The 13,059-nt window shown below is 36.1% G+C and overlaps 4 protein-coding genes and 1 pseudogene across 6 annotated transcripts; 2 read left to right on the top strand and 3 right to left on the bottom strand.

Annotated features, from left to right (window-relative positions):
* Positions 1–106: 106 nt before the first annotated feature.
* Positions 107–2,815, top strand: LOC104745440 (serine carboxypeptidase-like 16). The gene is made up of 14 exons (XM_010466675.3): positions 107–361; positions 442–587; positions 672–748; positions 842–964; positions 1,044–1,146; positions 1,237–1,274; positions 1,361–1,462; positions 1,548–1,634; positions 1,713–1,781; positions 1,850–1,921; positions 1,997–2,115; positions 2,225–2,338; positions 2,412–2,457; positions 2,562–2,815. Exons 1-14 carry the CDS (start codon positions 228–230, stop codon positions 2,640–2,642), a joined length of 1,311 nt encoding a protein of 436 aa, XP_010464977.1. The 5' UTR covers positions 107–227; the 3' UTR covers positions 2,643–2,815.
* A 710-nt stretch (positions 2,816–3,525) lies between these two features.
* On the bottom strand, positions 3,526–5,309 carry LOC104745439 (uncharacterized). Of its 2 annotated transcripts, none has more exons than XM_010466670.3 (4): positions 4,591–5,309; positions 4,310–4,505; positions 4,109–4,195; positions 3,526–3,833 (listed from the first exon to the last, which is right to left on the bottom strand). In XM_010466670.3, the coding sequence occupies exons 1-4, from the start codon at positions 4,821–4,823 to the stop codon at positions 3,711–3,713; spliced, it is 639 nt and encodes a 212-aa protein (XP_010464972.1). In that variant the 5' UTR covers positions 4,824–5,309; the 3' UTR covers positions 3,526–3,710. The 2 variants fall into 2 exon arrangements, with proteins under 2 accessions (XP_010464972.1, XP_010464976.1); XM_010466674.3 differs by having other exon boundaries at positions 4,109–4,200; positions 4,591–4,934.
* Positions 5,310–6,779: 1,470 nt separating this feature from the next.
* Positions 6,780–7,930, bottom strand: LOC104748150 (uncharacterized). Its single transcript, XM_010469833.2, has 4 exons — positions 7,891–7,930; positions 7,516–7,580; positions 6,871–7,340; positions 6,780–6,813 (listed from the first exon to the last, which is right to left on the bottom strand). The coding sequence occupies exons 1-4, from the start codon at positions 7,928–7,930 to the stop codon at positions 6,780–6,782; spliced, it is 609 nt and encodes a 202-aa protein (XP_010468135.2).
* Positions 7,743–11,501, top strand: LOC104745436 (serine/threonine-protein kinase Nek7). Its single transcript, XM_010466669.3, has 14 exons — positions 7,743–7,875; positions 8,146–8,284; positions 8,584–8,650; positions 8,854–8,919; positions 9,015–9,061; positions 9,173–9,218; positions 9,318–9,398; positions 9,497–9,539; positions 9,638–9,687; positions 9,807–9,888; positions 9,961–10,010; positions 10,105–10,178; positions 10,266–10,317; positions 10,400–11,501. Exons 2-14 carry the CDS (start codon positions 8,151–8,153, stop codon positions 11,324–11,326), a joined length of 1,719 nt encoding a protein of 572 aa, XP_010464971.1. The 5' UTR covers positions 7,743–7,875; positions 8,146–8,150; the 3' UTR covers positions 11,327–11,501.
* On the bottom strand, positions 11,217–12,654 carry LOC104745438 (uncharacterized; annotated as a pseudogene). Its single transcript, XR_015583004.1, has 2 exons — positions 12,604–12,654; positions 11,217–12,396 (listed from the first exon to the last, which is right to left on the bottom strand). The product of XR_015583004.1 is annotated as an uncharacterized LOC104745438 (transcript).
* Between the last annotated feature and the right edge of the window lie 405 nt (positions 12,655–13,059).

Raw genomic sequence — 13,059 nt, 5'->3', positions numbered from 1 at the left:
TTTGATCTGTCTCTCCCTGTTACACGCGAATTTGTCCCTTCCACGTGCATTGTCACGTGCCCAACTTTTCATCTCAAAAACCTAGTTTTCTTCTATTCTTTAACCTGTTGCAGACGGAACAATAACAAAGACCAAAACAGATATTTGTTTGGGTCAACGTCTCTGTTTTCTTCGAGTATAAAGATGTTTTTGTCATAAAACTCAAAAACTAAAAAAAAAAAAAAAGGATGGGTTCCTGGATAAACAAGTTGCTGCTGCTGCTTCAACTGGTTCTTCTGTTGACTAAGCATGCTGATTCAAGTTCTATCGTCAGATATCTTCCTGGTTTTGATGGCCCTCTTCCCTTCGAGCTCGAAACTGGGTATGTTCCTCTTCATAATGTAGCTTTATAATCATTTATGTATGACTCTGTATTCTAAGTTTTGGAGTTAAATGATTAAGGTACATTGGTGTTGGAGAGGCAGAGGAAGATCAAATGTTCTACTACTTCATCAAATCTGAGAGAAATCCAGAACAAGACCCTCTTCTTCTCTGGTTAAGTGGAGGACCTGGTTGCTCTTCTTTCACTGGTCTTATTTATGAGAATGGTAATAAATCTGCAATTTAGCTCATTCTAATCTGTCTCTGCAGAATGATTCAGTGACTTGTTTGTATTGGAAAACAAAAATCAGGGCCCCTTGGTTTCAAGGTTGAGGCCTACAATGGAAGTGTCCCCACGTTGGTCTCTACTACATATTCATGGACAAAGGTTAGACACTAGTTGTATTCATGATTAATTATAAACTCAATGAAACTATTCTTCATCTCTTCAAGTTGTGGACCGATCTTTGATTCTTTTCAGGTTGCGAATATAATCTATTTGGATCAGCCAGTTGGGACTGGCTTCTCCTACTCAACAAATCCACTAGCTGATATACCAAGTGACACAAGATCAGCTAAGCGGGTCGATGAGTTTCTTCGTAAAGTAATGGGAAAAAATCAGATATCCACTAAAGTATTAATTTGTGTTTACTCTTTAGACATTTTTAGAGTTGGTTGTGCAGTGGCTAGCCAAGCATCCTGAGTATCTCACCAATCCTTTCTATGCCGGCGGAAATTCTTATTCTGGTAAGATGATTCCGGTCATCGTTCAAGAAATCTCAAATGGTAAGTTCTTATCACTTCAATCCTTATGCATGCAAGCCCTTTTCTTTTGACTCCAGTTTCTTGATCATTTATTTCATCAATTTATCACAGGAAATTGTATATGCTGCAAACCTCAAATAAGGCTTCAGGTTCATCAGTGTTTTCCAGTATTTCTATATACCTTATGGATCATTTTATGAATGAAGATTTTTTTGGTTTGCCCGTCCAACAACAGGGCTATGTGATCGGAAGCCCGGTAACAGACTCTGATCTTGATATAAACTCTCGCATTCAATTTGCTCATAGAATGACACTCATCTCTGATGAATTATATGAGGTACAGTTACATAATTTATCTATAGGATGCTTTCGTATTTTGCCACAATAATGAAGTAGCTAGTTAGCAAACTCTTACTTTGTAGTCTTTGAAGAGAAGCTGTAGAGGAAACTATGTTGTCGTAGATCCTCTTAACACAGAATGCTTGGAACACATTGAAGACTATGACAAGGTACACAATCTGGAATTTAGTTGGCGCAAATGGTGGAAAAAATATAATCACTAACTTAGAATTTGTGGTTATTTACAGTGTGTTTCTGGAATATATGAAAACCTTATTCTAGCACCAAAATGTGACCTTACATCTCCTGATTGCCATGTAAGCTTCTTGGTATCTTTGGCCTAGCCACTAGTTAGAGAAGAATATTGACAAGGTTTTTTTGGCAGTCGTATCGTTCTATGTTATCTGAATACTGGGCCAATAACGAGACCGTACGCAGAGCACTTAATGTTGTGGAGGTATATCACTAGTTAAGATGACTGATCATTGATAAAATTATGATGACCAAACTCTATGAGGATTTTTAATTGCAGGGTACTACAGGTAAATGGGAACGATGTAAATGGAGTTTGCAAAACAATAAAGACATAAAAAGCAGCGTACCGTACCATAAGCAGAACAGCATTGAAGGCTATCGATCTCTCATCTTCAGGTCAGTATATAAAATTAACTACTTCTTTACTACTAGCTAGTAGCTTGTGCTTTCGTTATAGTTGTCTATAAGCTTTTTTTCTGGATTGCATGGTGTGTCTGGTGAATAGTGGAGATCACGACATGCTAACACCTTACGTTGGAACTCATGACTGGATAAAATCTCTCAACTATTCCATTATTGACAAATGGAGGCCATGGATGATACTCGATCAAGTTGCTGGGTAAGTATACAATATCAATTTTTCTTTCTTTCATTTGTATAAGCATGTTCGTCCCAACGTTTTTAATTTGCAGATACACAACGACGTATGCTAACAAGATGACATTTGCAACTGTGAAAGTAACTCTTACATCCACATTTTTTTGTTGACATATTAATGCAAATCTTTTTTATATCACGTTTTTAAAAATCGGTTTGTTTGGTCTGGTTTCTTAATTATATAGGGAGGCGGGCACACGTTAGACTATAAACCAGAGGAGAATTCAATCTTGTTCAAGAGGTGGATAAGTGGCCAACCTCTTTAAACACACACAAAATTTAACCTTGGAGTGTGATCTTGTCATGATGTTGGAACCGAAAGTGCTTGTTAAGTTGTTTTGATGATAATGTATATCATCTGAAAAGGTGTTGTTGAATTACTAGTTTGGTTTTCTACTAGTATTTTGAATGAAAGAATGCACCCTTTTTTTGTTTTCTAGTACCTGCTAAAGTATTATGCTCACTTGAGACTCATAAAGTCATGAAATTTTATAGAATCTTGAAATACCTTCACAACTGCTATAGTTCCTCAGACAAAATCTTGATATCGGTTGTTGTTGGTTCTCCCGTAATTAAAAGTTTAAAACATGTATGAGAGAGAGAGAGAACGAACACAATGGATGTGTCGCAAGGCTTCAACTTTTGTCTTCTTTTTAAGTCTATGTGATAGACCAAAAAGTAGAGGACACAAATTACGAAAACCTGGGTGATGGAATTGAGTCAGTGAGTGGAGTAAGGAGGCTCACCTGTAACGAAGTATTATTGTGCTTTGATTTGTATTTTGTTTAGTTTATTTACATCAGTTCGTTTTCGGATTAAGATCACTTTCTATTGTACTAAGAACCATCTTTGAGCTTTGAAGCAAGAAGCAAACATAGTTCTTGTTTTTCTCTTCGCAGGATACCCATTATTTGATGTAAGTTGGAGAGAATTAATGGTATCTATATTCTTCAGTTCTTCTTCTTAGACGACACAACATCCTTCCCAACCTCTGTAACAGCCTCTCAGCAACCAAAGAATTTAAGTATATGGATTGGTGACTTTAGCATCGACCACAACACATATCTTCTCCTGTAGCTGAAAACTCTTTGCGACATTTGATATGGTGGTGGTTTGTAAAGAATTTAACTTTGCGTTTGAGGCCAAATAAAGGGGAAAGTTACATGATTCCTCAAAACACTCAGAATTCTGATAAACATTGGATACAGTTCAACAATTACGGATATGACTTCCAGAAGAGCTGAAGTGATAAATTCATGATTCTGTCTTGATTATGAATGAAGAGATAAAAAAAATCTACACAAATTCTGCAAAAGTTACATTTTTTTGGTGTCCTACCGTTTTCTTTTCTTCCCCGAAGAGCTCTTCTCTGGTTGTGACTTTGCACGCACAGTACAACTCCATAGAGCTCGTTCGATATCTGAAGGCCCATCCCACTCTCCCTTCACCTTTAATTCCTACAACAATATATCCATCCAATAATCTGATTTTTAAGGCAACACAACTAGTCCAAATTTAAATCTGCTACCTCTTAACATTCCCGAAAATGTTAAAACGACTTCAATCAAAGCTACAATGTTTTCTACCACAAAATCAGATTGAAAGAAATGAAAGAGTAAGCAAGACTCTGTGGAAATTAAGTTTCAAGTGTCATCCTAGTTTGGACAGAGCTTTAGAACACATTATAATTAAGATCACTTGTACTCTAGAGAGACTTAACGAACTAACTAACCTTTGATTTATCATGTAGCTTGGTTACAAACAACAAGTATTGCTTCAAAGAGTAATCCTTTGAGCTACCAAGAGCCACCTCCATTGCCTTTCCTTCCACATTAGATAGTTCACCCAAAATTAAAACTTAGAAAAAAAACAGAGGAAAAGTGAAAAAGAATCCAAGGTTCTTGATTTCTCAGAGATTGAAAGAGAGATGTACCTCGTCGGACATAAATGGTGCAATGTCAGGGGCGTAAGCAGCAAGAACAGCGGAGGCGGTGGCCGGACCAACGCCCTTAAGCACCGTGAGCTCTTTCACAGCCTTGGAGATGTCAGGGAGCGATTTAAAAGCTTTCTCAGAAGCAGATTTCACCACTGAATCGTCCAGAGACGACACGAAATCCAACAGACGCGGCCTTTGGAAGGAAGGAAGATGAATTACCATCATCAAAAGGGTAAAACTCAATCTCGTAAAAGAAGAGAGAAAGAAAAAAAAAGTACCGCCATTTGCCGCGAGAGAGCTTCCATTTCATGAGTTGAGAAAGCTCGGAGGTGGTGAGGTAAGGGTTAGGGTCTCGGTCGTGAAGAAGACGAGGGAGTCCGTTGCGGTAGAATTTGTCGAGAGAGACGAGTTCTGGTTTGTTCAGTGACTCGATTCGGGACTCGTACGATGATAGAGCCTCTTTCCAAACTCCAACATCGGAATACTTGAAGTCTAGTTCTACTACTTCCATCGCGTCTCCAAGATATCTTTTTTTTAGTACAATGAACCCTAATTTGAGTATTGTTGCATCCTCTCTTTCATTCAACTGCCTGCATCAAACCAAAAAAAAACTCTTTTTTCGAAACGACAAAGCCACGTGGCAGATGGTGCACATAAAAAAAAAAAAACCTTTTAAGATGTACACACTTTTGTATTTATTGCTCATTCTAATATTTTAGACGAATAGATTTGGGTCGAGACGAACAATGTTCCTGTCTATGTTGTATGTTGCTTGCAATAGATTTTGTCATCTTTTTTTTCAGGTGCTTTTGTCTGATTTCCGACTTACAGGTAAAATGTACAATGTGTAAACAACAAAGAACTAGACTTTATCATTAGCAGTTTACTCTTGTAACTAATTTTGCATGCCCTCCATTAATTGTGTTGTGGTGGATTCTGGCAACTCCACGCGGCTCATTTTCTTCTTATGAGAGAATATGACTTTTGTCTCTCTATCGAAGTTTAGTTTATGAAGCCAACTTAACGGTACCAAACAAAAACATTTGGCATTAGTTTGACCTTTGCTTTCTTCTCAAGAAAAAATCATCTTTGCTTTCTTTTAAGCTTCAATTGTTAACATTTGACATTTATGGTGAAACAGTGGTGATCACGATATGTAATTAGTACCTTTCCTTGCAAATCAAGCATAGATCAGATCTCTCAACCATTCTATTATACAACTTTTCTTTTGTTTGTCTAATTTAATACGCATTTTCGTTTGTTAAGAATGTGCATTCTATTTCTACCACGGATATAAAAACTAAATGACACAACAACGACATTGACGCATTAATCCATGGTTCTCTTCTCTTTATGAGATTGACTTTCTTTTCTTCTTTTTGGTAGATAGATACGCAAACGCAAGGATATATGCGAATAAGATGACATTTGTCACTATCAAAGCGGGTATTTTACATACAGTATATGAAATGCTATTAATTAAGTACATAAATAGTAAGTAGTATATGTTTATTTCTTTGTTGTTTTTTATAGGATTTTTGGTTTATAGGGAGGCGGACACACGAGTGAGTAGTGAGTATAAACCAGTGGAGAGCTCGGTTATGCATTTTCAGGAGGTGGATAAGTGGTCAACCTCTATAACAAACCAATCACTGATTTTTCACCAAAATCAGTTTATGTGTATGATGACTTTAATTGAGCACAATTAATCAAAACTTGTTTTTTCTTCTTCTTTCTAATTGTCTTCCTATAACTGACAATCTCTGCTATGGTGATTAATTTGGATGTAATGTAACTTTCAATTGAGCCACACACAAAAAAAAAAAAAAAAAAAAAAACTTAATGAGATCGATAAACTCATAAATGGCTATCACACGATTCACACCCAAGTGATAAATCTGCTTGTTTTAATGTTTCGAATATTTCGTTCAAAAGTTTTCGAAAGTATATTATTTTATCTTTTCGTTTAAATTTATCACATAAACACAACGATTTTTTTTTTTTTTTAAGATAACATTTACATTTAAAATTTGAAAAAACACTAAAAAAATTATGAAATAAATTAAATATAGGATAATTATATATAATAAATGATCTTTATTATACTTGATAGTATTTGAGAAAAATGATTTTGATATTTTCATTGGTTATATATTATGCGATATTCAAATTAGTAAAACTTTTTTGGACGTGATTACACAATTTCAGTTATCCGATAAACAAATATCATAATTTTTAGTTTTTTTTTTTCACCAGTGTTTTATATATCTTTATTTCATACAAAAGCCATTACAACGAGCAAGTTAGTGGAGTAGCCACTTGATTCAAAAGTAAAACGAACTATTACAGAAGAAGCTAAGAGCTGATCTTGATAATCGTTGTCTTCAATTGATCTTCAGTAAGGCTTGGCCAAGAGCTGTTAAACTAATGGGTGAATGATTCTAAAACAGAACCAAAAGGAGATATCCTAATCTGCTGTAGAATACGTATTCCACCATAACCTGTAATCATGTTACAGGAACCAAAAAGTCATGACAGAATTTGCAGAGTGAAACTACCTTTTCTTAGGAGGTTTATGGAACTCTCCTAATTCAGCACCCATACTCTTGTGTCTTTGATTCCCATAAGAAACCTTCGGATCAGGACGTGAACTTTTGCGCTTTGATGATTCACCAACCTCAAAACATCTTGGAGTCTTGGAATAGATTTCTTTTTCAGGCTTAAGGGCACTAGTAGAACCTGTTGAAGATTTCTGCTTGCCTAAGGCCGATTGAGGTATTGGAACAGCAAATTGTTGAAATCTTTCGATACCAGGATGAGGAAAGTAAGGGGATGCCGCTGCTATTTCCTCAGGGTTGAGCGGAGGGGATTCTAGCCTTGGAGGTTGAGAAAAGGGAGCTGGTAAGGAATCATCAGAGACGTGAGATTGAGAGTTTAGATCAGACCTTTTGATTTCATCATCCATCCCTCCATTAACAACTGGAGCTTCTTGAGGCGCAGGACTATTTCTTCTTGGAACAGTTGCAGACTGAGGGTAAGGGCAAATTTTTAGTTAAAAGAGATATTATTTATCATATACCATTATTTCTCGCCAAATAATACATCAAAAATATCATGTGAATTCATAAAGTAACATAATTTCGTAAAAATGTAAAGAAAATATATGTTATTCAAAAGTAAAAACTACATTCTCATTTACTAACCCTTACTAAGTTACTATAGTCATGCTCAAACATTAAAACATTATCCTTAAAAAGAACTTGGGAACCTGACGGCAAAAAAAACAAAAAAATAGTATAAATTAGGGATGTGAGTATTTTGTTTTTTTTTTAAACATTTATCTTGTGAGCGTTTTCAACTTTTGCTAACGTTTTTTTTAATTCCCATAGCCGACCGACACTCTATAAAAAATATGAAAATACTTTTGCCAACAAATAATAATATTTTAATGTATTTTTCTAAAACATTAAATAAAAATAATAATACCGTAGGGAAAAAAAAGAAGAAAAAAAAAAGTAAATTCTGTGCGGAGAAAGACATGACATTGGATTCTTCTTGTTAAGGTGGGCGATTTCAACATCCCTCTCCTCCTCCTCCGTCCTCGGCTTCTCTCACCATTTATTGTTTTTTTGTTACTACTACAAGGGGACTTCAGGACTTGCGTTTGATCGTCTTCTCTTTCTCGAAATCCCAAGATTTTTATTTTTTATTTTTTTTTTGCTGGGTTGTCTTTGTCCCTTTTAGCTGCTCTCTTCAAGCTGAAATTTTTTTGTGTTTTCTTTTTAGCTTTGTGGTTTCTTTGGGAGGTTTTTTAATTTTTTTGGTTGTTGAAGATTTCATGCAAATGGAGGCAAATGGAGATTGCGAAGAGGAACATAAGTTCACTCTCGACAACTATCATGTGGTGGAGCAGGTTAGGAGAGGCAAGTCTGCTTCCGATTTCGTGGTTCTTCATGAAATTGAAGACAAAATGTAAGATTCTTAACCGCAATTTCAAGTTGGTTATTAATTAGGGTTTAAGGAGACGACGATTTACTCTATGTAAGTATCTAGTACGGACGAAACAAAACCCTTTGCAAAGGTTTTGGGTTTTTTGGTCTTGTAATAATGAGTTTTGGTTGTGTAGATTACTTTCTACCTGAAAAATCCATTAAAGCAAAAGTTTTTTTTTCTTCCCTTTTGTTTGTTTGTATTCTGTTTTGATCCAAAAGCTGTTTGTGCTATATATGTTGGTTTTCATGTCTTTCTTTATGGTTCTTGGTATCGATTAGGTATGCAATGAAGAAGATCTGCCTTGCTAAACACACTGACAAGTTAAAGCAAACCGCTTTCCAAGAGGTAAAACTAACTATATATATATCAATGATCTTTAAATTCATAAGACAAATATTGGCACTTTATTTGCATTCAGGATTCTGAGTTTGTTCAACCACCCAATTGATTTATGGATTTGGCATTTAACTTTCCAGTTAGTGTATGTTATTCCATTAAATCTCAGGTCAATGTTTTATATTCATCAACTTCTCTTATTTGGGTTGCAGATGAAATTGCTCTCAAGTTTAAAGAATCCTTATATCGTGCAGTTTGAAGATTCTTGGATTGACAAGGTATAAGAAGTTGGACATCAATAAATGTTCTGTTTATGAACAAAGTTATAATGACTTTCATCAGTTTTTAACAGATTCTTTTAAAATTTTCACAGGACAATAACGCCTGCATTTTTACTGCTTACTGTGAGGGAGGGAACATGTGAGTTAAATTCCTTGGAATCTATATTTACCATTTATAATCTTTCTCTGTGGCGCTCAGCCTCCATGTTGTGGATTACTGAATCAGACAACTATTTTGTTTCCAAATCAGGGCTTATGCTATTAAGAATGCGAGAGGAAAGTTATTCCCAGAGGAAGTAATCTCTCTACTTCAGTTTATTCTTTTGTTCTCTACACAAACGATGTGCGGGTACTGTCTTTACTGACTCATAACGAATTTGCATGTGATTCTGCAGAGAATCTTTAAATGGTTGGCACAATTATTACTGGCTGTTAACTATTTGCACTCAAACCGTGTAGTTCACATGGATCTAACGGTATATGTCGATCATACTTCATTACTTTTGTTGGTGTGTGATTCCTTTCTGTATTATTTCGTGAAGAATGGCTCTTTGATTATTGATTATCTTTGCAGTGCTCAAATATCTTCCTACCGAAAGATGATCACATACAGCTTGGTATGATAAATGAGAAGCCTGAATTTACTCTTCATTCAGATCTATATATTTGTCTTTTAATGCTCTAGTTAGCTTTAATCTCTCTACTCATGGCGCAGGTAATTATGGTCTTGCGAAACTTATAAATCCAGAAAAGCCAGTTTCTATGGTGTGTTATCTGCAACTTTTTGTTTTCTATTTATAGTATCTCTCTACACCCATTTGTACATTTAGTTATCATTCAATTACTTCTATTTAGAATATCTCATCCATAGTACCTTTTCATAGGTTTCGGGTATTCCTAACAGCATGTGCCCTGAGGTATTAGAAGATCAACCCTATGGATACAAATCTGACATATGGTCGCTGGGTAAGTTAAGCTTTCAATATGTGAACTTCTTTAAGTCATTAAAAGGAATCACATTTATGCTGCTTTGTTCAGGTTGTTGTATGTATGAAATTACAGCACACCAGCCTGCGTTTAAAGCTCCGGTGGGCCTACCTTAAGCTTTCTTATCTCTAAATTGTTTTTGATTCAATGTTTTCATGACTTTTCTGAAACTAAGTTTGTGTGGAAAATATACAGGATCTGGCTGCACTTACCAACAAAATAAACAGATCCCTTATATCTCCTCTTCCGATTGTCTACTCCTCTACCTTGTAAGTTTCTTCTTCATTTAAGAAACATGATTCACTTCAATCCAATACAAACAGCATGAAAAGAGTCACAACTATTTCATATTACAGGAAACAAATGATAAAGCTTATGCTTAGGAAGAAACCAGAGTATCGGCCAACAGTAAGTTTATGCACATATATCATTCTTGACTGTGTGCAATATTGACTGCTTGGATAATATTTATGTACTAACTATCCTGCAGGCCTGTGAATTGTTAAGGAACCCATCTCTGCAACCGTACCTTCTTCAATGCCAAAACCTGTCGCCTATTTATCTTCCTGTTTTCCCGATAAAGTCAGTAAGCCCTAAAGATAAAGCAAGAAGAAACTCATTGCCTGGGAAGTTTGGGAAGGAAAGAGATTCGAGAGAGAAGAGTGAGGTTTCCCGCAGTCTGGAAAATCTATATCCGTTCTGGACGAATGCAGAGACTGGATCTAGCAGCTCATCACAACCAGCATCATCCACAAATGGTGCAGAAGATAAACTTGTTACAAAAAGAATCGATCCAAGCTGTGACACATTGAATATTTCTGAGTCTACTAGCCATAAGTCGGATGAGGGATTAGTTGTTCCTGAGATTGCAGTTTACTCTACAGAAAAGCAAACCGAAGAAAATGCTCTGCCAAAAGAAACTGAAAATATTTTCTCTGAGGAATCTCAGTTACGTGATGTGGATGTTGGGGTTGTGAGTGCTCAAGAAGTAATATGTTCCCCTCCAAGAGCCATTGAAGAACCTGAAACTCAGGAGGCAGTACCTGAACCAAAGGAACAGCAAACTGTGTCCATTTCTACTAGTATTGCTCATACATCTACTGAAGTTCCTATAGAAAAAGACTGTTTGTCTGGAAGCCTGAAGGACGATGGATCAAAGATGGTGAAACTAACAGCGAGTGAAATGTCATCAGTACTAAGTAAGCTCACAAAACTGGGTCCGCCGCAGAGTAAAGAAAGGGCAGATGCATTAGAGTGTTTGTTAGAGAAATGTGCAAGGCTTGTAAAGCAAGAGAAATATGAAGAACTTGCTGGTTTGCTTACACCATTTGGAGATGATGGTGTCTCGGCTAGGGACACTGCAATTTGGTTCGCAAAGACACTCTTGTCTTCTGACAAACTCAACCAAGCAACCTGATTGAGATTGAGTTTGAGAAATGTTGCCTTTTTGTTATTTGTCAAATATGTAAAAATGCCTTCTTTTTCATCAGTTTTCAATCTAGTTTGTGAACAATCAATTTATTTGTTGTCCTATGTAACATTTTATTCGAACTAAGTTCAAGAGTTGAATGTGAGCTAGTTTTCTCATACTATTACATATTTGCTCTCTTTAAGCTACTTTCATCTCCACTGGTATCGCTGTTTCCTCTTCCCTTCACGTTCCTGCGTTCACCGGAGTATCTACTCAAACGAATCAACCTCTTTCTGTTTCTCCTCTAGTACTTTGTTCAAGTGTTGCAGCTTCCTTTCTGCTTCCTCATTAAGTTTACGCAACATAATCATATTGCTCTTTTCCAAGTTAACCTTTCTCGTTTCCCGCTCCAGTTCCACAAAACGCTTTGTCAATCGCATACTCACCCATCGAAGCTCTCCTTCTTTCTGTTCAAGATCTTTGGTACAATCTCTCAGCTTCTTCTCCGCGGACTTGCTTTTCTTCAAGATCTCCTCGTACTTATCCTTTAGCTCCTCCGACATCTCCTCGTAGCTCTTCTCTTTGAAATGTACAACGGCGCGTTTCATCCCATGCTTCTGCAACGCATTCACTTGCTCTCTTGTCCACTTTAGTTCAATCTTACGATCATGGTTCAGTTTCTGAAGCTGTAAACGTTTCTTTTCCTCAGTTTCGATCTCTCTCTTTAGCCTATCCAGTTTCTTCTGGTTTTCGTCAACAAGTCTTCTGAATCCATCAGCTGATGCAATCTCCCGAGCACTTTTCACCAGAAGTTTTGCCTTTGACTTCAACACATGTGACCACTTCTCCAGATTTTCCTCCCTTGAGTCAATCTCTTGTGACCTCTTCACAAGATCCGATTCAATTGAATCAAAATGAGATTCAAGATCTCTCCATGATAGCGTGAAGGACAACAGATCAGAGGCTTGAGACTTGGCCTTGAGCAATGATTTACGAAGACGCTGTTTCTTCAACTTGGCGACTCTTAACTTATTCTTCGCTTCCATTTGCACACACTTTCTTCGACGCCAAGCTTTCTACTTCAAGAAATAAACAGAGAATGAGCCACAAGGAACCAAATAAATAAATAAATAAAACCTAAGAGACAACATGACAATCGTTCACATTGACGTACGTAAAAGTGGCAAGCGATTCATGAACTCGAAATAAGAGGTTGATTCGAACAAACAATAGACCAAGAAATCGAAGATAGAGTCATAGAGAAGAGAAATGCAGAAAGAAACCTTAGAAGTGCGAACTCTCTCTCTGCTTGACCCTCTTTTTTGGCTACTGAGCGATGAGTGAGGATGGATACAAACTTACGAATTCATTCTCAGCACCTATTTATACCCTTTTAATTTTTTTTTTGGTCAACTTCATAATTAGTAATTCAACATACCCTTTTTAAGGCTAATTCAACATTTTTTATGGTAATATATTTACCTTGGCATTACAAGGTCTTTTATAGTAAAGTCAACTTACTCGCGCGGTATATTATTAATGAATGCATTCCCTTAAAAAAATTTATGTAACTATAGTAATAACTTTATTATACACATTTCAAAATTATTGTTATGTTATGAACATATAAAAATGATATATGCATAGCATAAATATATAATAAAATTCAAGAGTTTCATCTATATATATATGGCATTGCCTCTGATGTATTAATCTCTAATCTTTAATTAGAACAAACA

The sequence above is a fragment of the Camelina sativa genome, chromosome 15, assembly GCF_030686135.1.
Source record: "Camelina sativa cultivar CO46 ecotype springtype chromosome 15, ASM3068613v1".
NCBI lineage: Eukaryota > Viridiplantae > Streptophyta > Magnoliopsida > Brassicales > Brassicaceae > Camelina > Camelina sativa.
The sequence above is the reverse complement of the archived record's forward strand: the minus strand, read 5'-3'. Positions and strand labels throughout refer to the sequence as shown.

Bases quoted from the DNA above. Each gene is read 5' to 3' on its own strand.
- LOC104745439 (XM_010466670.3), bottom strand. From the start codon at position 4,823: ATGGAAGTAGTAGAACTAGACTTCAAGTATTCCGATGTTGGAGTTTGG. The intron at 4,196-4,309 runs GTACATCTCTCT...GTGGAAGGAAAG, and splicing joins CACCATTTATGTCCGACGAG to GCAATGGAGGTGGCTCTTGG. The intron at 3,834-4,108 runs GTTAGTTAGTTC...ATATTGTTGTAG, and splicing joins AGCTACATGATAAATCAAAG to GAATTAAAGGTGAAGGGAGA.
- LOC104748150 (XM_010469833.2), bottom strand. From the start codon at position 7,930: ATGGTGAGAGAAGCCGAGGACGGAGGAGGAGGAGAGGGAT. The intron at 7,341-7,515 runs GTTAGTAAATGA...CCTTACCCTCAG, and splicing joins ACTATAGTAACTTAGTAAGG to TCTGCAACTGTTCCAAGAAG. The intron at 6,814-6,870 runs GTAGTTTCACTC...ACATGATTACAG, and splicing joins CATAAACCTCCTAAGAAAAG to GTTATGGTGGAATACGTATT.
- LOC104745436 (XM_010466669.3), top strand. From the start codon at position 8,151: ATGCAAATGGAGGCAAATGGAGATTGCGAAGAGGAACATAAGTTCACT. The intron at 9,062-9,172 runs GTGAGTTAAATT...TTTCCAAATCAG, and splicing joins TACTGTGAGGGAGGGAACAT to GGCTTATGCTATTAAGAATG. The intron at 10,318-10,399 runs GTAAGTTTATGC...ACTATCCTGCAG, and splicing joins AACCAGAGTATCGGCCAACA to GCCTGTGAATTGTTAAGGAA.
- LOC104745440 (XM_010466675.3), top strand. From the start codon at position 228: ATGGGTTCCTGGATAAACAAGTTGCTGCTGCTGCTTCAACTGGTTCTT. The intron at 588-671 runs GTAATAAATCTG...AACAAAAATCAG, and splicing joins TGGTCTTATTTATGAGAATG to GGCCCCTTGGTTTCAAGGTT. The intron at 1,463-1,547 runs GTACAGTTACAT...CTTACTTTGTAG, and splicing joins TCTCTGATGAATTATATGAG to TCTTTGAAGAGAAGCTGTAG.